Raw genomic sequence first — 22,188 nt, 5'->3', positions numbered from 1 at the left:
GGGTCCATCACCTCCACAGCAATGACAGCATTTCTTAGTCCTGGGGCAGTAGGGAGTGTAGGGATGGTCAGGTGTCTGGAAGCCACCGTGGTATCAACAGACGTCTCGATGTCTCGACTCACAGCAGCTGTCCTTCTGTTCCTTCCTCTCTGGGCTTGTTTTCCAAACAATTTGTCTAATGTGATTTCTAGCCTAGTCGAACATGAGTGATCCTGTTTACCCTGCGACGTGGGGTAATCCTGTGCCTCCTGGGGCAGGCGGGGCCCAAGGCAGGAAGTGCCGGGCCATGCGATTAATCGCCCGCATCCTCCCTTCTCCTCTTGCAGAGAGGACAGGCCCTGCCCTGAGATGGAGACTCTGTTCCCCACTTCCACGTCAGTGGGCTGGAACACCTCCTTGGTGGCCACCAGTGCAGGCGGTGAGAACGGGACGATGGCGGGGCCGGTGTCCTCTCCAGGGGCCCGAGCCGTCGTGGTGCCAGTGCTCTACCTGCTGGTGTGCTCGGTGGGGCTGGGTGGCAACACGCTGGTCATCTACGTGGTGCTGCGCTACGCCAAGATGAAGACGGTCACCAACATCTACATCCTCAACCTGGCCGTGGCCGACGTGCTCCTCATGCTGGGGCTGCCCTTCCTGGCCACACAGAACGCTGTCTCCTACTGGCCCTTTGGCCCTGTGCTGTGTCGCCTGGTTATGACATTGGATGGCATCAACCAGTTCACCAGCATCTTCTGCCTGACGGTCATGAGCGTGGACCGCTACCTGGCCGTTGTCCACCCCATCCGCTCCTCGCGGTGGCGTCGCCCACGGGTGGCCAAGCTGGCCAGTGCTGCGGTCTGGGCCTTCTCACTGCTCATGTCTCTGCCACTGGTGGTCTTTGCAGATATCCAGGAGGGCTGGGACACCTGCAACCTCAGCTGGCCAGAGCCCGTGGGCCTATGGGGCGCCGTCTTCATTATCTACACATCTGTGCTGGGCTTCTTTGGGCCGTTGCTGGTCATCTGTCTGTGCTACCTGCTCATTGTGGTGAAGGTGAAGGCGTCGGGTGTGCGCGTGGGCTCCACACGGCGGCGCTCGGAGCGCAAGGTGACGCGCATGGTGGTCGTGGTGGTGCTGGTGTTCGTGGCCTGCTGGCTGCCCTTCTTCATCATCAACATCGTCAATCTGGCCATCGTCCTGCCAGAGGAGCCTGCTGCCGCTGGTGCCTACTTCTTTGTGGTCATCCTGTCCTATGCCAACAGCTGTGCCAACCCTGTGCTCTATGGCTTCCTCTCTGACAACTTCCGCCAGAGCTTCCGGAAGGTTCTGTGCTTCCGCAAGGGCTATGGCACCGAGGATGTGGATGCCACGGAGCCACGGCTCGACAAGAACACCCGACTGCAGGAGGCCACACTGGCCGCACGCAGCTCTGAGGCCAACGGGCTCATGCAGACCAGCAGGTTGTGAGAGTCACAGGTAGGCAGCACCTGGTGGCCCCTGCCCCTGCCTGGTCTAAATTTCCTGCCAGCCCAAGCCCTCCCCTGAGACATGGGGGCCTACTGAACCGCTCCTCAGCAGCCTGGATGCTTTCCATGGTGTGAGGACAGCCTGCGCCAGCCTCCCAGGCCAGGGGAGTTAGTGTGAGCTGGTTACCACCATGAGCCCAGCCTCCACCATCTCATCACCTGTGCTCCTCCTCAGGTCAGCCCTGTGTCACCTGGTCAGCATCGATTCACCCGGTCAGTGCCAAGTGCTACTCTGTGAAATTAAAGACAATGTGCTACACTCTGGCCTGGGTCTCCGCACTCCCTCTACCTTTTGGGACCTGGAGTTGTTGACTTTGGAGGTGGCAGGTGTGAGGGACAAAGCTGCAAATGCTCCCAGGGCAGCTAGGTTGATGGATGCCAGAGGAGACTCCAGCAGTCTGCCCACCCCCTGCTGTTGCATCTCCCTTCCTGTTGGCCCCTGTCCCCTGGTAGGGGGAACAGACCATTGATTTCACAGTGGGAGTGGGTGCGGAAGGCACCAAGCACCGAGAGAGAGCGAGAGGCTGAAGAGTTTGGGGTGGAGAGTTGGCCCCCAGGCTTCTGAGTAGGTAGAGGGCCACAAGTGTCCGAAGGGGCCCAGTGCAGGGAGCCTGGGGGACCAGGAGAGGCTGTCTTGGGGAGGAGGCAGGTGAGTACATGGGAACCTACAGCCATCTCTTCTGCTTTCATCAGGGGCTCTGGTCCGGAGAGGGAGGGGTTCAGAAGCAGAAGAGGAGAAATAGTCAGACAGCAGTTGGGGGAGTGGCCTCTCAGTACAAATAGCAGCCGCTTGGAAAGGCTGTGTGGGTGGATGTAAATGCCAGCAAATGCCAGGCCCCTAAGGAATTCTGTGTCCCCCAGACTAGAGTGGTTCCATCCACTCCACCCCCCCACCCCCAGAAATGCCGGCAATTTCTGCAGCCCCAGGCCCACAATTGAGTCCCAGAGAAAATGCCTACTCAAGCCTTGCTGCGGTTCTGGGTGCCATGGGCCTCTATTCGAGGCTGGAAGGAGAAGGACCAGGGTGCAGGGACTCACTCGACCTGCAGGCACCCTGTCTGAGACAGCCCTGACCAGTGCCACCTTGTTGGAGCTTCCTCTGTCAGCCCAGAGCTGGACCCCAGCCCTCAGAATTGCAGAGGGAGCAGGGGTAGCCTTGCTGGGCAGGGGAAAGGATGCTCAGCGCTGCCTGGGCCTTGGCACCAACCCCAGACAGAGGCCAAGCCCTGGAAACCCAAAGGCATAATGAGGGCGCTAGTGTTTGACAACAGCTCTCCTGAATAAATTAAAGAATAAATGTTTGACTCTTTCCCAAAGCAAATATTGTCCCTGGAGCCGATCGAAGTTGGTGCAAATCGGAGTGAATAGGAGGCAGCAGGGTGGGGGTGGGCAAACGCCCAGCTGGAAGTGGTCAGTAGGCACTTAAATGATAACTCAGTGGAAGGTGCAAACAATCGGAATTAAAAGAATTGATGGGCATTTGCCTTGGGGCTGGGTGGGGGTGGCCTAGCTCACTTCTGGGAGGGGTGGGATCAGGATTTGGCCTCAAGGGCACAGGGGTCAGCTCTTTCCATGGCTAGTGGGTGCGGACAGTGGGAGGCTAGTTTAGGGCTGTCCTTGGATGTGTGCGAACCTGGCTGCCCCCAGGACCCCAGGCTGAGCCTCTGCAACTCCTGGTCTCAGTTCTAGGGGGTGGAGGTGGCTCCTCCGCGTGGGCCGCATAAAGCCTGGCATTGGAGCTGTTGGCCAAAGCCATCGCCACCTTGCCCTAGGAACTAGCATCCGGAGGAGGGTGCCCCAGGAGAAACTGAGGCCCATCCAACCTGCTGCCCCTACCCCACAGTCATGCAAAGTATGTCCCCTCAGAATGGCTTTGGGAGCAAGCAGATGGCTCGGAAATCTCTGCCTGGATCAATTTCTCCCAATTGATTTAATAGCGGTGCCAGCTGAGAGAGTACACTGTGGGGAGTACAGACACCAGCGGCGCCCTGATCTGTTCCTGCCAGAGAGGGGTGTGCGTGTGCGCATACACACGTGTGAGTGTGTGTGTGTGAGTGTGTGTGTGAGTAGGAGGGAGCACCTGGGGTCTAATGGACCCGGTAAGCAGAAGAGCCTATGGAATGTTCCAGGGGATTCCAGCCAGCCCCACCACAGGCTGGCCCGGAGCTGGAGAGAATCTTGGGTAGTGTGAACAATCTCTGATACTCCAGAAGAGGGTGGGCCACTGAGCAGGAGGGAACCGTGACCCACCCTCAGGGCTCAGGGGCAGAGCAGGAGTGACCAGGAGAAACGTGTCCTAGGAGCCAGTGGGCCTGGCAGGGTAGGTCAAGGACATAGCCCGGCCTGGCTGCTGCCCTCCTGCACCCAACACAGGCTAGGGACAGCTGTGGAGACCACAGAGCCACCACACTGCTTGCAGGTCCTGGTTCCAGCCCTGAGTGGGGAGGGGGTGGCACAGAACTCACGCCCTCTAGGGGCGGTGACCTGTTTTATAAGCGCTCTCTCCACATCGATGGGTTTTATTGGCTGGCAGGCTCCAGTGGCTTTCACAGTGACCTTGTTCAGGAAATCCGGCCCCTGGGGACAGGACGAGGCTGCCTGGGATGGGGCACACAGACAGAAGGAGTCTGTTTGCCTGGCAGGGCTGGGGACCTGCGGTGTGATTGTAGTGCGGCCCCCACATGCGGAGCAGTTGCTGCATTCCCAGCATGAAGGAAACTGAGGCCAGCCCACCCTGGGGCTGAGCAAGGCTATGCTCCCAGCCCAACCCCCATCAGCAGGAGCTAAGCTGGGATGCCTGGGTAGGGTCCTGAGGAAGGGTCAGGAAGGCTCACTGCTCCCCGCTCCCCGACATCAGCTGTCCTGGGGCTAGATGGACGGACACCTGGTAGACACAAGGAAGGGCTTCCCACAGGAACCTGAGGCCACAGAGATATATGATGTCCTTTAGGGGCGACAGGGAGACTGAATGATGAGAAGACTAGGATCTTTGCTGGTGACTTATCAGCCCCTGCAGAACCTTCCAGAACTCTACAGAATGCTGAATCTCAGGGCTGGGTGGAGATGAGGGCCTAGAGAGACAGCTCATTCATGACCCCTCTTCTACCATGGCTGGCTGGGGTCCCCAAGCCTCACTCTGCTGCCTCCCCTCTGCTGAGGCCAAGGTCACTGACCTGTCCTACATAGACCAGCTGATGCCATCCTGGCTCCTGAGGGCTGGTCCGGCTACCACAACCCAAAAAGGTGATGAATAAGTAACTGAGTGTCATTGAGGGATGGGAGCTCTGCCCAGGTGGGGCCTTACCTTGAAGGTCCTGTGACTGCCCAGAAGCCTGAGGGGCATCATCCTCCCTGCTCATCCCTGCCCTGGGGCTCAGCCCCCTCCAGGCCCCTGCTCTTCCCTATGCCAGGCCCACCTTCTCTGTCCTGAAGATGGCATTGCAGCTATGTATTTGCCAGATTTGTGCTGATGGGGTGGGTAGGGGTGGGTACAGGGGCACCATCTGGTCTGGGCACCTGGGTACATCCCAATGTTGGGCCGCTGAGCAGGGGTCAGGTGCTCTGCCTGAGCAAACCTCCCTCCCCTGGCCCCTGCCTCAGGAAAGGGCAATGAGGTCCTGTCCCTGAGGATCTCTTCTCTGACGTTCACACACATAGGCAAGGGCTAGGGGAGCGGTCATGGAGTGATTGCTAGTGGGGTCAGGGTTTCTTTGGGGATGATGGGCATGTTCTAGAAAAGGCAGTAGTTGCACAATATTGTGAAAGTCACTGAACTGTTCGCTTTAAAATGATAAATTTTATGTTATATGAATCTCACCTAAGTTTTAAAAACAGTTGTTTTATTGGAATTCCACTAAACAAATCAACTAATATGAATAAACTGACTCCCTGACAGGATCCCATCTCTCAGGAGAAAGTTGTAGGTCCCTGTATTCAGTGATTTTCCAGCTTTCTTCTCATGACCCACGCATGTTCATCCCTGATTACAACCAAGTCACACAGCAGAGAAGCTTCCTCTTTGCTATTCTGATTGGAATCAATTCCCTTCTTATCTTCTAAGTGGACAGGGCAGCAGTGGGCCTCATTAATTTTTGTGTCTTCAGCCTCTTACCAAGGGTGCCCTTTATTGCTTTGCAGAGATGGTGACTGCCTCATCCTGGTCCCCACTCTGCCTCCACCTCCCAGTTCTTATTCATTTTTTAAAATAAATAAACCTGAAGGGTGTATAGGAGAATGCCTTCTTGTCCTGGACCTACCAGCAGAGTCCCCTGGCATGTCCCCCATCCTGCACAGAGGCTCTCAGTGAGGGTCTTAGCCACACTCAGGGCATGCCCCATCAGCCCCTGGTTCTCTGAGGATGTAGTGGCCTTTGTACTGGAGGTTGTCAGACACCCTTCTTGGCCTGATCTGCTCTGCCCTCCTGGGTCAGCAGCTGGAGCAGGACCTTTCCCTTAAGGCTTGGCCTGGTTGCCTTCGTATCTCCCTGTCCAAGCCAAGTGGATGGCTGGATTCATTCCTTGAGGTGTAAAGAGGTGGAGTGGCTGCCAGGTCTGCAGACTATTCCTGCTCAGGGCAACTGCCACTCCCTGCCTGCATTCTAGGCCTCTCCACCGCTGCTATGGGGGCCCTGACAGAGGCCCTTAGCGCACAGCAGGCTGGAAAGAATGCAGGCTTGGTTTGGAGCTGGCAGAAAGAGGTTTCCCTCCTGTCCCTCCTGGCCAGGCTGGCCAGAAGCACACAGGGCGCCAGGGAGTCTGAGTCAGGGTAGAAGGGGAGTCCAAAACCTGGGGAGACAAAGGGAGGCTGGGGTCCTTCCAATGTCCCCACAGAACTCTCTTTCTGTTCGGTCACCTTTGTCCCTACTACAGAACCCTCTCTACCACCTCGGCCCCTATTAGCACTCACTCTTTGATGCTTCTGCAGGTTGCCAAGCACCCTGGGCATGTCTGGCGATCCCAGCTATAAAAAGACACAGGCCAAAGGGCCAAAGTTCAGATTGAGGCTCCACCCAACTCAGTGTCCTGGGCCTCCTCCCAGCCCCCCTCCTGTATCTGGTGTATCCTGTATGTATGCGGCTTTTCCAGCCCAGGACATCCTTCCCCCGAGTCCTTGACCATAACAACGCTCCCCCCTCCTCCCCGCCAGAGTCCTGCTGCCATCTGCCATGTACCACAGTGGGGCCTGGTCCAGCCTTCGCATTCCTGGGGGGCAGGTATCCTTTTTAAGTCCCCTGAGGAGCTAGGTCTCAGGGGACAGATCCACGCCTGTCCCGACTTTCTTGTCTTAGCTTTTTCAGGCCAAGGTCCTTTTTCGTCTGAACCCAGGACACAGAAAGGGGGTCCAGGGCTGGTGCTGGGGGTTTGGAGTCACGGCCTGGCCCAGATCTGAGCACAGGAACCCATAGCCCCTGGGTTTCAGCTTCCTGTAGATCCTGCACACAGGGCATGAGGGTCTCATACGTAGGACCCCAGGAGCCCCTGCCCTTCTCACCCAGTGCTGGCCTAAGATGGCAGCCCAGAAGGGCAGACCCTTACGACCCTCATGCGCCAGGCCGTGGGTGGGAAGCTGTGGGTGGACACACATGGGGCAGGGTCCGTAGTGTGCCCATTCAATGTGCCCTCTGCTCAGGAGGCTGCAGACCTGGGCAGCTGGCAGAGAGCCCATCTCCTGCAGATAGGCCCTGCATGGACAACAAAAGGGGGGCCCCCTTTACACTCCTCCTCTGTCCAGGCCACACTTAGATGAGAGAGTCCAGTCCATGGGGATGCCAGATCCCAGCACCACACACACTTGGGAGTTCTGTAGACCCCTGCAGGCCTCAGTTTCTTCATCTGTCCAGGCCTTTGTGACCAGGTTCCCTCCCTCGGCCCTCAGCCTTAGAATGAATGTGGAACTACTCGTTCAACCTCAGCTCTGGGTTGCCTGAGCTCCATGGTAGTGGGGAGGGCCATCATGTTCCTGATTCGTCCCCACCCTAGCGCAAGGATGAAGGGGTGAAATGGATGAGGAGGTTTCTATCCCCTTTCCACTGCCCCCATCAGCTGACTGTCTGAGGAAGTATCCTCAGCCCCAGAGTCAGGCAAATGTGGAGCTCATCTTATGGTGGGCTGGGGTCCTGGGGGGAGGGGCAGAAGAAGAGGAGGGCAAGCCAAGTCCGGGTGCTCTGTGGGCCCTGGGCCCCAAAGGTGGATGAGGACTGAAGGAGGCCTATGTCTGTCTAGCACCCGGCCCTTGGTGGGCAGCCTGCTCCTCAGGCAAGAGGGGCCTGGGGCTACCAGCAGCCACCTCCTACCACCTCCTGAGCCCAAGTTGGTGGCCTATGGGCCCTCCCTCTATGAGGCCTCCTACTTCTTTTGCTCAGGTGCCCAGCCTGCAGCTACAACCAGCTTCACATGGCTCAGGGCCTCAGCCAGCTCGCCAGGCTCTGGTGATTCCAGACTCTGCTCCTGCCAGGGCCCGAACACCTCATTGGCCCAGGGTCTTTGCTCAGGAGAGAGCAGCCATGGAAGCAGATGCTAGGGGAGGCCCCAGGGAAGAGGTGGCAGTGATGGGGCCAGAGGGGCTAGGCAGAAGCTTCTGGAGTGGCTGGAAGACATGTGGCAGGAAAGGAAGAGACTCAGAGTGGACTTTAGGGTAGGGCAGCCTGATGGCTCCAACCCATGGGGCAGATTGAGGCCTCTTGTGGAGTGAGCATGGCCAAGCTCTACTTATGCCCTTGCCTGCAGGGACTGGGTATGGCCCACTGACTGCTCCATCACTGCCAGGCCCCAATTTCAGCTACATCTAAGTGTGAGGTGACATCATGGGGGTGTGGGGCTTCCCTGGGCTCTGATACACATTGAGATATAGTCTTCCTCCACCACCCAGCCCATTCCAGACAGATGAGAGGACACTGGGAGCCCCAGAAAATCAGCCCATCAGAGCTGGACTGTGTGTCCATCTCAGGACACGACTCTCATCCCCACCCCATTTGTACCCCTGGAATTTGGCATGTTTTCTGCTAGAATCAGCTCTGAGAAGACCAGGATCTGCGTTTGACCCCTGGCCTCCCCTGTATCCAGCCCAACACCCAGTAGGTGCTTTGCAAATAATTCTACAGCCCTTTATTAGCAGAATAATCACTCAACCAGGAGGCAAACTCTATACCACGCAGAGGTGCTCCGCCTCCCCCCCGCTCCCCCCACCACCAAGCCCATGCCAATGGTCTTCATCCTGAATTTCTTGTGTGAACATTTGGTCTATGCCAGTCCCCGCCAGGGCAGGCCCCAAGTCTGTCTTGTTCCTGCTACACCTCTGGAGCTCAGCTCAGCACCTGCACACAGTCGGTGCTCAATCACTACATATTGTCAGTACTCGAGCACTGCTGGCATCCATCCTCAGCTGTGAGGGTAAGTTTGGGGGTGTCCGGGGAGTCCAGGGAGTGAGTGCTGTTGAAGGGTTGGGCATGACATGGGGGCTCCTCTGCAGCAGTTAGAGCTCAGTGGCTGGCTTGACCAGGTGGCCACTGAAGGTGATGTAGAGGTCCCCGCGCTCCCCATAAATGGCGTTATCGCGGTCACGCTGGAACATGCGCACCCAGACGGTGTCACCGGCAGCCAGTGGCAGCAGCAGGCTCTGGGTCTGCATGACGCTGCGCTCGCTGGGCTGTGCATACAGCACGGCTGTGGCCTGCCTATTGCACATGATGTGCAGGTAGGTCTCCTTGTAATTCCAGGTATGCACGGTGAGGCTCAGGAAGTACACACCGGGCACAGCACAGAAGAAGTGGCCGGAGGCCAGGTTGAAGGCACTATCCAGGTTCACCAGCTCCGTGTCGAATGGCACGGCCTGGAAGGCATCAGCGCTGTGCAGCCCCTCGCGCCTGCCCACAGAGAATGCAGCATAGGCGCGCTGGCATGGAGCGCCTGGTGGCCCCACCTGTCCCTTCTGGCCCTTGCGGCCCTGGAGGCCCCGGAAGCCTGGTGGGCCCTCCTTTCCGCTCCTACCAGAGCGACCTCTGACCCCTGCTTCTCCCTTCTCACCTGCAGGGGAGCAAGCAGAAGCCTCTGGTCAAGGCTTGGGATCTACTTGCTGGCCACGTGGCCTTGCAAGCGACCTCGCCTCCCCAAACTTCAGTTTCCTTGTCTGTAAGGCAGGTGCTAATCTGCCCCTCACACAGGGCAATTAACCACAACCCAAAGTTGTGGTTGTTTTGGGGCCTGTGCAGATTGTCATGTGGGGACCAGCGGGACAGTGGGAATGACTGGGTCCAGGCAGTTGCCAAAGGAAAGGCCCAAACTGGGCTTTAAAGGATGAGGGGACTGGGAAGTTGGTATCTAAATCCAACCTTCATGTGGCTGCTCTCTAGTCCCCCAGGGTGAGGCCTTCTTGAACTCAGCCTCTCTTGCCTTCTCCCAAGGGGGACCTAGCCTTCCCTTCCCTACTTCTTGTGGGAGCTTGGCCCGGGAGGGTCACTGCAGGGCAGGTGAGCAGGATTAAAGGGAATCTCAAGTCTCCCTCTCTTCACTGCCCCCTCTCCAGGCCAATTTGCTTCCTGCTTGAGAGGGTGGCTGGGGGGCAGACAGCCTTGACAAAGCTGTCAGGGGCAAAGAGTCACAACTCAGAGTGTCCCATCCAGGCCCCATGTGCCTTCCCAGAGCTACTCTGACTAAATCAGGGCCTCGGGGCTTTGACCTGCTCTCCCGCCCCCTCTTCCCTATTCCCCTCAGTGTGGACGTCCCTGTGGGGTGTCCCTGCGGAGACAGGAGACAAGGTGGGGCCACACCTCTCCATGACACTCACCTTTGAGGATTGAGATGTCGATGGTGGGCCGAATGCGGGGCAGCTGCATCCACTCCTCCCCATCATTTTCAGGAGCATACGAACCAGGGGCAGCCGGGGGCCAGGCTGGGTGGCAACAGTGCACGCACTGCCGCCGCGGCAGCCCCAGGCCGGGCCAGGTTTCCGCAGGCAGCACCAAGAGAAGCAGGAGGGCAGAGACTGCCATCTGGGCCAGAGCCTAGAAGATGGGAAGAGGTGGGGAGGACATCTGAGTAGGAGATGCCCTTCTGAGCCCCAGACTTCACAGCAGGCAGCTCTGCCTCTTTGTCTGGAGAGACGGAAGATGGGACCATGTGGGGTACACAGCTGGGGTTCTTTGAGGTGCTGCAGTGGGCAGGGCCAGAGCCTCATCCTGAACCAGAAAGAGTACCTGACACACCCCTCTGTGATGCTCAGCCCCTGCCCCTGACTAAGGATCCCTGTACTTGAACCTGGATGTGCCGTCAGAATCCTCCTCAACCACTAATCCAAGGGGCCCACACGGGGGACAATTCACATCTGCCCTTCCAGAGCCTCCAGCAAGAGTGGTTGAAGCAGCCCTGCCCCATCTAGGCTCCTTTTCAGGGGCTGTTCCCTCTGTGAGTTCCTACCCCTCCTGGGGCCTTAGTCCTGGGCTGTAGCGGGCACCCTAACTGCCTGTAGTCAGGGAGTCCTGGACCCTAAAGCTCTCATGGCTGGGGACCCCACTCCTGGCAGATACAGGGGTAGCTGCCATGGCCAAGGGGACTCTGAATCAACCCTTCAAGGACCCCACCCTCCTGTGGCCAGGCAGAATCCTTGGGGAGGGGCAGCTTCGAAGAGTAGTGCCCCACCCCGCAAGGCTGGGCCTGGGTCCCAGGTTTCTGCCTGCTGCTTAGCTGGGCAGAGGGTGGACACCAGGAGACCTGAGATCCCAGGAGAGGGAAAGAGAGCAATTTAGGAGGCTAACCATGTGAGCCCTACCCCCCAACGTGGAAAAGATGGTCTTCAACCCCCACCAGTCCTAGGCCTCCTGCCTCCACACCTCCTCCCCCAGAACACCCTGCACGATACCTGGCCCATCTATACAAGGTGGGGGCACCACTTCCTGGTTCAACCAGAAGCTGCTGGGGGCTCCTGGGTGAGCCCTGCATGCACGTGGGTGTCAGTTTCCCCTGGCAAGTGGTCTCCCCAGAGCCGCATCCAGGAGGCTCAGCCAGGGCAAGCATGTGAGGTTGGGGTCCTCTCTCTACTCTGTAGCCCAACTCTGCTGCACAAAGACCCAGGCCCCCCTTCTCCAGGGAGCCCTCTGGTACTGCAGCCCAGGGCCAGGTTCTTCCTCTTGCATGGTGGGTCTGAGACCCACTCCTAGGCCCCTGGCAGATGGGAACCCTTCTCTCTACCCCACCCCCAAGTCCAGCAGACCCTGAGTCCCCCCGCGCCCAGCCTCACTGGATCTGGCTTCCTCTCATGGAGGGATCTGACAGGAATGGGAGTCTCCCAGGGATCCTACCCAACAGGCAGGCCTGTGCAGCTGGAGCCCCACCTCATCCCACTGGAGGTCTGGAGTCCTAGGCATCCTGGCTACCTGGCCTGCCCAGAAGGCAGTCTGGGCTGAAGCCTCCCTCCTGCTGGGGTCTAAGGAGAGCATAGACCCCTGCAAGCCCAGCCTGCTCAGGATGGCTATGAAGACCACCACCCATGATCCCTGTTACCATTTCGCAGTGGAGCGCTGCTGCCTGTCTGGACGTCTCCAGTATCACTGCCCAAGCAGCCTGTGAAAGAGCCCTTTCATGCCTGCCCCAGGCGCCCACGGCTTCCTCTGGGCCATCCAAGACCAACAGGCCTCAGGCCAGCTTCAGAGCTCCCGGCAGGAGGATCACAGGGCCCTGCTGTCCACCTCCAGCCTGCCCTTCACCCGCCACCTGCCAAAGGGTCTGCGTAGCCTTGCCGTGTGGGCTCCAGAATTCTTCTGCCAGCTCTATGCCATGGTATGACTCTGGGGACCTCGAGCATCTGGGCCTGGTGAGTTGTGGGGTGGTGCCATGGGTCTCCTCCATCTGGGGTACAGTGACTTGGGTGAGGAATAGGGGAGGCTGAGAGGAGACTGGTTAGGGGTTGGAGGCCAAAGTGAGGGGGAGGGCAGACCATGGCCACTGTGCCTGTGACCGGCCCACCTGGTAATCGTGACACCCTCCTGTCTCTGACTAGGAAGTAAGGACTGAGGCTGGTGGACGAAACCCAGGAGAGCAGCGTCTGGCCAGGCCCGTGGTGTCTGCTCCCTCATCCCCTGTGACCTCTCAGGTCATGGTGCCCAGCGGAGCAAGAAGCTTGTCATAATACCCTGTTGGGAGTGGCGCCTCTTGACATCAGCCCAGCTTTCCAGTGGATAAGGGTTGTGTCCCTATTATGCCCACCAGCGGGAATGACTCATAGGGCCCCCCCACCAGGCAGTAGCAGGCAGGGGCTTTGCCCACTGTGAGCCTAAAGCTGAGTCCACACCAGGGTCTGTCCTCATCCCTGTTCTGAGTCTGGACAGCTGGGCACTGGGCCTAGGGGCAGAACCTGGCACCTTTGCCTCTGGACCTGGGAACATCCAATTCTGGGAAACATACCCACACACACCAAGCCAGGCCACTTGTCGGGGAGGCACCAGCCATGGCCTGGAGAACCGGCAGGCTGTGGGCAGCTGATGCTGGCTCACCCATTTCTGCTATTCCAGGTCCAGCCACAGGCCTAGTTCTCTCCCTAGCTGCCCCACACCAGCTCTCCTCATTGATAACCAGGGAGGGACAAGGATAGGAGGAGAGGCCCGCCTATGTGTGTGTGTGTGGGGGGGGGCTTCTTATGCCAGGCTAAACATGAGTGGAGCTGGTAAAGACTGTGAGCAGGGGCTATGCCAGCTGGAGCCAGTTCCCAGACTGGCCCCATCCCCTGGAGATGACAGCTCACACTCCAGCAGGCTCAGCAGCACCCTTAGGGGAAGGCTGTCTTCGTCCCTTGCTGGCGAGTGACACAGATAGAGGGAGTGTGAAGACCCGAGATCCTGAGCCCTGACTCACTCCCCTGCAGCCCCTGCAGGCCGCATGCCTCGTGATTTGGCTCTGAGACAGAGGGCAGCTTGGCAGGCGACACTCAGGGTGATGAGTGGCCCAGGCCCCTGCCTCTCACACCACATCCTAGCTAAGCTGGTGGACCCAGGTAAGGCCAGGGGCTCCTCTCTGCCACCCCATTATTGCTTCTTGGGCTCCCAGAAAAAGGCAGACAGACACCCGAGCTCTGCTAGTCCCTGCATTTGAGCTTTGATTTCCCGCCTGGGCACCAATGGGCTCACAATGGTGGGAGTATCCCCTCTGCTAGGTGGACAGGGGTGAAGCACGGCCAGTGGGGCATGCTGCAGGCTTCACCATGCTGCACGCCTGGTGTCCCTCCCCGTGCCTCCTGCTGCCCACTCCCTGTTGCCAGCAGGCAGAGCAGCCCTCCAAACGAGATGGGCATTCACTGAGCATCCCCTTGGGGGAGGGAACAGTATGTTAAATGTGCCTTGCATTTAAGTTGCCTCTGGGCACTGAGCTGGGGTATGCTTGCTGGAGTGGGCTGGAAGGCAGTGCTCTGAGCAGAGGTGGTCAGCAAACACCAAGGGTGACTCAGCAGGTGGCAGGAGAACGAGGCTCCTGGACGGAAATAGCCATCGCTTAGACATGCCGCCTGGTATCTCCATGTCAACGGGAGCCTGGCTGAGCCTCGTGGCCCCATAGGGTCACCACCCACCCTTGCAGGGACCAAATCCCTGCTGGTGGCAACTGGCCATCCTGGGCCTGCCAGAGAAGCTAATGCTCCTTCGAGCCTTGGGGTATTTGATGTGTGGCCTGGAGCCACCCCTCATTTGTCTCCACAGGTGTGTCCATCAGACAACTATAGACAATGAAGCCCAGCCAGGTGGTCCCCTAAGACTGTGCCCACTGCCCTCCCTGCCTGGTGCCATTACCAAGCTTCAGAGATAATAAGCTTCACACAACACCCCTCATTTAGCTCCTATCAGCTTCCACTCTGTGGGGGGCCTGGATGAGGAGACCCTTAGCGCCAATGAGAACACCGCCTCTGCTATGGGGCAATGATGGGGGTCTGAGCGGCAGGAGTGCTCACAGCGGGAGTTATTATCTCCCAGTCCTAATGGACACGTCCCTGGGACTCCTGTAGATGAGCTGCCGCTGGGAAAGGAAGAGCATCCAGGAGCTCGTCTGTGGCGGAGTACGGGGGCAGAGCGAGAGGGGCCTCACTGGCACCTGCCCCTCCACAAAAGTGCCTGGTCCTCCCTGGGGACTGCATTTCTGCCCGAGATGTGGGCACAGGGTGCAGGGTGGTATGAAATCAGGTGAGCAGCAGGGACTCTCCACCTACCCACGCATTTGACTCACTCACTGGCTAAGGAGGGGGCTAATGAGAAGACTGCCCATCTGAAGGTGGCCAAGGTGTCTGGGTGTGGAGCCCCTCTAACCTGGATTCCCCCGCTCCCAGTTCAGGGACTGCCCTCTAAAGTGCCCACCTCGTGCCAGGTGGGAGTAGCAGAGAGAGGTCCCATGGGCTTCCCGGGTGGTCACTACCCCAGGCCTGGGCTGGTGCCCTGCAGGGGCATTGAGGTGCTGCTTGGATGCCTGCAGCCCCCAGGGCCAAGTCCCTTAGGGGAGAGCCAGCCAGGCCAGCAGTGTGTCCTGACACCTCTGCCCCAGGTTTACTTCCCACTGAGAGGAGAGCCAGCCAGCCGGCCTCGCCTTGGCAGTGTCCAGGGCACATGGAAGAAAAAGAGCAGGTTATCACTGTGGTGACCGGAGGCTATGACGACTGGTGTGGCTTTTGTAGGACAGGAGGTGATACTTCTTCTAAAGTATTTTGTAGGTGACCCAGGTGGGCAGAGAAACCCATCTGTGCTTTGGGTGCAGGAGAAGGGCTTGGAGCAGGGGAAGGGCCCAGGCCGCCAATGGTCTGCTTGAGCCATGAGGTGGGCCTTCTACCATCTTTGACTGACCCCTCTCCCCTGGTGGTAACTGGGAGCACACTGTGCAGGAAGAACTGCTTTGCAAATGCTCTGAGCCCTCGCCTCCCACGGGCTAGAACAACAGGGTCCATAGGCGAAGCCCACTTGCCCAGGCAGTGTCATCTAGACGCCATCCTGAGCCCAACGCCACGAGTGTAAAGCTAATAGGCTCTTTATTTGAGGGTTAGAGGATGGGACCCTGCCTGAGTCTGGCCAAGGCCAGCAGACCTGCCCCACTGTGGCGCTAGCCCTGGTCACTGGTAGCCAGCCAACTGGAGGATGGTGGGGTATCGGGTACGGTGGGTCATGCACTTCTGGCGGTCGATGAAGAGGCTGTTGGTTTTGACGGCGATGTCCTTCTCCAGGCTCATGCGTGTGTCTTCCAGGTTGCGCAGTGACTGCTCTGCTTCTAGAAGCTTATCCCTCAGTGCAGCAAGGGACATGTTCAGCTCTTCCACCTCGTTCACTAGCCTGGGGGATTTGGAGGAGAGAGGTGTGAGCTGAGTTGTCACGAGAACACTGAGCTTTTGGGTTGGGAGGGGCGAAGTTGGAGATTCAAAAGATGAGAACCCTGGCGAGGGGTCCCAGCCAAGATGCTCAGCCATAAATAGACCCCAAAGTTCCCGAAGGGATGCCCACCAACCGAGCTGGAGTGCCCTGGGGCCAGGGCTCCACTCAAGCAAGCCCCATAGGCTCCCTAGTTCTATCCTTGGCATTTGAAAGCAGGATAGAGTGAGGCCCCAAGTTTCCCAAATGAATCAAGGGACAGGGAAGGAAGAATGCCAAGGTGGGCTTACTTCTGCTCACATGGGCGGCTGGGCACTCGGTAAGTTAGAAAAACAAAAACCGTGATCCCATCAATGGCTTCAGCCCAGGACATGAGTCCACCATGACATTAGAGGTATAGACAGCTTCATGATGCCAGTGGACTCAGACCCCAAAATTCCTCATGGGGAAGGCTATACAGCATGGGTTGAAGTGGGAAGTGCCCTGCTGTCCCTGGCACTTGAAGCCCTGACGGTCAGTGCTCCTCAAAGCCTGTCCAACAATGTTGGATGGGAGTGGGAAAGTGCAAATGCCTGCTCGTGTGAACTGCGCCAGCATGAGGCCCCGGTGTCTTCTCAACACATTTTCAGGGTGGTGTGTATGGTGAGGATTGTTCATGGGAGTCCCAGAGGCTGAAGGAGGCCTGTGCGGCACCTGGGTGGGGGGAGGGGCCGTGACCTGGCCTACCCCCGGTTCGTACCTGAACTGGGCGGCATCGCGGCATAGCTCCACGTTGGGCCGGTGTGAGCGCTGATACAGGCGGGTCTGAGCTACCTTCAGAGGCACCTCCTTGTCCTTGATGGCCTGCTTCAACGCTGCGACATTATGCTCCTGGTCCGTGATCTCACGAAGCGTCTGCACACAGGACAGTCCCCATGGGTCCCAGGAAATGCAGGCTGCCAGGATGCACCTGGCCTCCTCCCTGAGCCCTGGGCCTATGTCCAGCGAGCGGTCTGTCTGCTGGCTCTGGAGGAGGCATGGAGGCAGGGAGGACGTGCGCGGCTACCTCGGCCCTTCCAAAGGCACCCAGATGGCTGGGGTGAAACAACAAGCCTGTTGTCCAGCAGCTCTGGTCTGAAAGCCCTCCAGCCCTGGTGGTCGCTAGCCCCCAATCCTGGCCAAGAACGGGCGAGACTTGGAGGCAGCAAAGGCCACCCTGAGAGCCTGGAGTCAGAGCCTTGCCAGGCCTGAACTTCCTCCTCGCATCTTCCCTCTTGCTCACACCTGATAGCACCTCCTGGTCAATGCCAATAGACCAGGGTGGCAATGTTAGTAGACCACTTCCGATGTCACCTGGATTTTCACAGGCTAAATGAGGGTCCAGGGAGGAGTGGGGGCCCTGTCTTTGGGGTCCTTCAGGATGAGAGGGGAAGAGTAGGGGGGAGAAGTAAGGCCAGGTAGTGACCAGGGCATAGTGGCGACAGGAGGGGGAGCGAGGGATCACAAGGGGCCTGGTCTCTCTCTAGTTATGGGTTCCCAGACCCCAGGACTGGACTGAGAGTGGCTTGGATGTGTCCTGGGCGAAGCTTCTGCGAGCCTGAACCTACCTTCTCCAGGTGATGCCCCAGCTTGTGACGTGCATCCTCCAGCTCCTCACAGCGGCGCCCAAAGGCCAGGTTCACAGCGTCACACTGCAGCCGCAGGTCCTCGGCGGTGTCTCGCAGGATGCAGTCAATGAGCTCCCGCAGGTTGACCGAGGCCAGGCGCTCCCGCTCTGCACGGTTCAGGTTCTCCTGTGTGAACTTGGCCCACGACTCGGGGGTGGAGGCGCTGCGGGTGGGCAGCGGGCCAGCACCGCGGTCGGTGGGGGCACCTGCCAACGGCTCCGGTTCCCACCAGGCCCTCCCCGCGCCCCCGTATCCTCGTGTCCTCCGCGCCCTAGCACAAAACCACCCCCAGCTCCAGCGCCGCCTCGCGGCCCTGCACCCCGTACGTCCCGCGTATCTCCTGCGACCATTACCCAAGCTCTGCACCGCGCTCTTCAGCGCCGCCTCGAGCCTCTCTGTGCCTCCTGCGCCGCCCAGGGCTGCGCTATGGTGGGCGAGGGCCTAGCGCCCCTACCGGCCGCGTATGGAGCTGCAGGTCAGTCGTCCGCGTCTGGCGCCCTTGCCCTCTGCTTGCGGGGATCCCCCATCCCTGGGTCCTGTCTCCCTGTGAAGCCCCCGGCCAATCTGGTGAACTGTATGGGGCTGCACACTTGGGCAGGGGTCCTAATCGCTGCCCATCACCAGGAGCAGAGAGCTGCAGGAGGGCCATCAGTGGTGAGGGCCTCAGAGGCCAGGAGGACTGTAGAGGACCCTCAACAGAGAGACCAGCAGCTCCAGCAGGACCTGGTAAGAGGGAGCTGTGAGGGCAAGGACTGGGAACGGGGGAGTGCTGGGACAGTGTGTCTGCGTGCAGGATCCCTTGGTGAGGCTGGGGGGGACCCACCTCTCCTCGAACTTGGTGGAGTGCGGGTGGAACTGCACCTCAGTGCTCTGGTTGTGGTAGCGGGCGCAGGTCTCGTCGATGTTGTAGGCCTCCACCTTGTCAGACCAGTCCATCTCACACCTCTCCTTGTGCTCCCGGTTCATCCTGGGGGCAGCAGACAGGGCTGCATTCGCACAGAGGGTGGTGGGGAGCTGGGCCCACCAGGCTTTTGGGCAGGTCAAACCCCAGCAGCAGGCATATTTCATCTGCCCAGCATCAGGTGCCCCGGATGCCCAGGCCCACCAGGCCAGCAATGTCCAGGAGCAGCTGCCCCTCCTCCTCCCCTGATGTTGTGGACACCCAGGTCCCCCGGGCTATGCAGGAATCTGCTACCTCCCACTACTACCTGGTACACTGGCTTACGTTCCTGGCTATGACCTGAGGCAAGCCTCCTAACCCTGGGACTCAGGGCCCGGTCACCCTGACTTTCTACCAAAAGCCAGGTTGAGTGGTGTGCACACGGGTCATCCCATGGCCTGGAAACCCACCGAATCTGGGTCACGGCCTGCATGATAGTCCTTTTCAGCAGCTCCTGGATGTTCCGGATGAGCTCGGCCTCCTGGGGGAGAAGACCCCATCCTTGGTGAGACTCTGATTGTGGGGCTGCTGTGGGCCCACAGTCAGCCCCTTAAACACCCAGAAGGAACTGAGATTTGGGGCAACACCCGGAGATGTTGAAGGCTCAGCTGGCACTTGACCCCTAGCTAGTGGCGATGGACCTTGTTACCCTTGGTCTCTTTCCTGGAAAATGGGGCATGAGCCCCTCTTCTCCTTGTCAAGTTTATTCTGGGCTTTTGAACATTTTGTTCAGTGTGGTGCATGGGGTCTTTTCCTCTGGGGGCTTTTCCTGGGATTCTGGGAGGGTTACCCAGTGGCAGCTCTCACTTGTCCGGCACCCGGGACCCTCTGGGTTCTGGGGGCTGTCCTCGTAGCCTGCCCAGGTCACCGAGGGCTCCAGCCTGCCCACTGGCCCCTGGACAGCCAGGCCAACAGCCTTCTGGGTGGGGCTGCCCCTTGGCGCCATTGGCAGAGAGGCCTTTTCCACAGAGAACGCAGAGGGTTCCCCACCTTTCTTTGTGCTATCTCAACAGCTTCGTTTTCTGTGTACCAACAACCCTTTCCCCTGATATGAATTTTCACCCCCAATCAGTCACTAAACATACATGTGTCCAGGCCTGTCCCTTGGTCTGTGTCACCATCTGTGTAGCATAATAGTAGTCCATGCACTACTGGGCAAGGGGTCTTGGCTCAGGGCAGAGGGGCTACACTCCAAGGGTGGGCAGGAGGGAGAGGTAAGGGACTCAAGCTTCTGGCCTGATCTTGGGGACAGGTGCAGGGGATGCCCTGAGCCCTTGGGTGAGCTACTTGTTTCCCCAAATCTCTCATGCATGCCTATGGCCTGCAGCCTGTTCATAGGTGAGATTCCCAAGCTCTGAGAGGTTTGGGAACTCTGCACACCAGTATCAGGGGCCTAGACTGAGTAACTCCCCTGATCTTTATGGGACTGCCCTAGGACAGCTCCTGCCAGGTTTGGATCAGAGGCTCTTTGTGGGATGAATGTGGCCTCCACCCCATTCTCATCCTATCCACACTGTACTACTGGCCTATGCCTGGATTTTCACCACAGGTTTCCAGAGGGGCCACAATGGTGGGCTCAGCCTCTGGGAGCTCAGGGTCAGGCTTAATTTGCATGATCAGGTGACCTGAGGGGCTACCCAGAGAGTACCAGAACTCGAAGTAACCAAGGGACCGCCCAGTGGGTGCAGGTGTTACCAGGACCTAACCAAGAAGGGCTTTCTGGCTCTGCACATACCCCAGACCTCAAGCGCTACCCCTGGGATTCAGCTCAGGTCCTTCCCCATCCCCAGGGTGTGTATGGAGGGGTGCTAGGGCTTGTGGGGTGGACTGGCTGGGCCTATCCCTGCCTCAGTGGCTTCTGACTGTCTCATCCTCAGGCAAACATCCCAGTTGTAAACCCTGTCATGGCCCGTGCCCTGCTTCACCCCCAATGTGAACCATAATGGGGAGAGGGGGAGCGCAGGGGCCCTAGACATGCAGTTGGGACCAGTGGACAAGCCCCGAGGTTTAGGCCCAGCCCCCATATGCTGAGCCCACATGCTGCCTCCAGGCTATGGTGCCCTTAACCCAGCATGCTGTACAGGGACAGCACCTCCCTCCTGGGTGACCCTGTCACAAGCCTGGGCCTGCCTCAGCATCTAGGACCCAGGATTCTGTTCTGGCCCTTGATCTACAAACAGCCAGCTTCTCTGCCTGAGTGTGCAGAGGGGCATGGGCACAAAGGCCTCTGCCAACCCATGTCATGGGGTCACACTGTGTCTACCCTTGGGCCCCTGTGTAGGTCATGCTCCCTGCAGAAACTTAAGGGTGGCCCAGGTCTGCCAGCCCCTGGGAGCCAAATGAGCCCACACCTTCAGCAGCTCCATCTCCACGTAGTCACGCACGAGGTCAGGGTGCTGGCGGCGCTCTCTGCACTGAAGGTTGTCAGTGGCGATGGAGAAGGGCACGGCTGTGGCATCCAGGGCACGTTCTATCCGCTGCTTCTGGGCCAGCAGCAGGTCAGTCTCAGCACCCAGCTCGCCCACCTCATGCTGCAGCTCCGACTTCCAGCAATGCATGTCCTGCAGGCGCTCGCCCACCTTCCGGGTCGAGTCCTCCTGTGTTCTCTGTGCCAGTGCCTCTGTCTCAGCAGCCAGCTGCCGGCTCTCATGGCGCTGCCGCTCCGAGTGATCGCGGTCGGCAAAGGCCTGGTGGTAGCGAGCGTAGCAGTTCTGGAACCATTCATCCACCAGGTACTTGGCCGTGCGGAAGCCGCTGGTGGCCAGGCCTGAGGACGTGTAGGCACCCGTGTTGCGGGCCACATCGTACTGCTTGGGGGGCAGCTCGCATGCCGGTATTGTCTGTGGGACAGGCTGCTTGGTCAGGAGCACGTCTGTCTGCGCCATGGTGCCACCAGCCCAGGTATGGGTTGGTGGGTGGGGCACTTGCCACAGTCAGCAGGGCAGCTCTGGCCACTCTGTCCCCAGAGCAGAACGTCTCCTGGTATCCTAGTGACAGGTATAGGCCAAGCCCTCATGTTGCTGGGCAACAGGGACCCCTCCCTCAGTGGCTTTCTTAAAGGGCCAGGCCCCAACCCTACCCATCCTGGGCTGTGTCTGGCTGGAGGAGGCATTGCACCTGCGACCAGAAGCCCGAGGCCAGGCCCTATCGTCTCCTGCTTGTCTTATTTGTCCCAGTGAGATTTGACCCTGGGCACACTGGGGTGGACGTGTCTTTGATGGGAAGTTGAATTTAGCCTCCCATGGGTGTCTGGAGTCAGATGTCCACATTTGCCCCACATAGGAGGAGGCAGGTCCTGTTCTGGGGATAGTGTCTCCAAGGTCTTCCAGGGCTCACGAATGAGACCCCCAGGGGAAAAAGGAGATAGGCAGGAAGTATGCCTGCCTGGTCTGGGGCACACTTTCTACTCATTCCTCGTCTTGGATGGGGAGCCCGAGCAAGAGAGTGATGCCCCACACAGGCAGCAGAGGGCGCAGCTGGCCAAGAAATGTGGTGGTGCTGGCGCAGCCCCCTCTCGGTTCTCCCATCTCAGTCAGCTAAAACTCTGGCCTGGATGGCCCCCAGCCCCAGCCCCAGCTTTTTACACAAATTCTTTCCCCTATGGCCAGAGCAGGGCCAAGCTGCCTGGGGTCCGTCCCCTGGGGACCGGCCAACTTAGGAACCCTTGGGAACACACAGGTTGGAGCAGTGCTTGGTGACCTTGGATGACCCTGGGCTGGCAGGGGGTGTCCTGCCTGTGCGAGCGTCCCACTCTAACTCACCCTGTGGCATGGTCCC

General features: G+C 59.0%; 3 protein-coding genes across 3 annotated transcripts; 1 reads left to right on the top strand and 2 right to left on the bottom strand.

The window, feature by feature from the left end:
* The first annotated feature begins 348 nt into the window (after window positions 1-348).
* On the top strand, window positions 349-1,446 carry SSTR5 (somatostatin receptor 5). Its single transcript, XM_016136483.2, has one exon. It carries the CDS (start codon window positions 349-351, stop codon window positions 1,444-1,446), a length of 1,098 nt encoding a protein of 365 aa, XP_015991969.1.
* A 7,529-nt stretch (window positions 1,447-8,975) lies between these two features.
* On the bottom strand, window positions 8,976-10,491 carry C1QTNF8 (C1q and TNF related 8). Its single transcript, XM_016136481.2, has 2 exons — window positions 10,287-10,491; window positions 8,976-9,526 (listed from the first exon to the last, which is right to left on the bottom strand). Exons 1-2 carry the CDS (start codon window positions 10,489-10,491, stop codon window positions 8,976-8,978), a joined length of 756 nt encoding a protein of 251 aa, XP_015991967.1.
* Window positions 10,492-15,493: 5,002 nt separating this feature from the next.
* Window positions 15,494-21,296, bottom strand: TEKT4 (tektin 4). Its single transcript, XM_016136480.2, has 6 exons — window positions 20,763-21,296; window positions 18,822-18,892; window positions 18,295-18,438; window positions 17,412-17,634; window positions 16,565-16,719; window positions 15,494-15,789 (listed from the first exon to the last, which is right to left on the bottom strand). Exons 1-6 carry the CDS (start codon window positions 21,294-21,296, stop codon window positions 15,573-15,575), a joined length of 1,344 nt encoding a protein of 447 aa, XP_015991966.2. The 3' UTR covers window positions 15,494-15,572.
* Window positions 21,297-22,188: the final 892 nt, after the last annotated feature.

Source organism: Rousettus aegyptiacus, unplaced genomic scaffold (assembly GCF_014176215.1).
Source record: "Rousettus aegyptiacus isolate mRouAeg1 unplaced genomic scaffold, mRouAeg1.p scaffold_m13_p_8, whole genome shotgun sequence".
NCBI classification, from domain to species: domain Eukaryota; kingdom Metazoa; phylum Chordata; class Mammalia; order Chiroptera; family Pteropodidae; genus Rousettus; species Rousettus aegyptiacus.
This window is presented reverse-complemented; position numbering and strand designations above follow the sequence as displayed.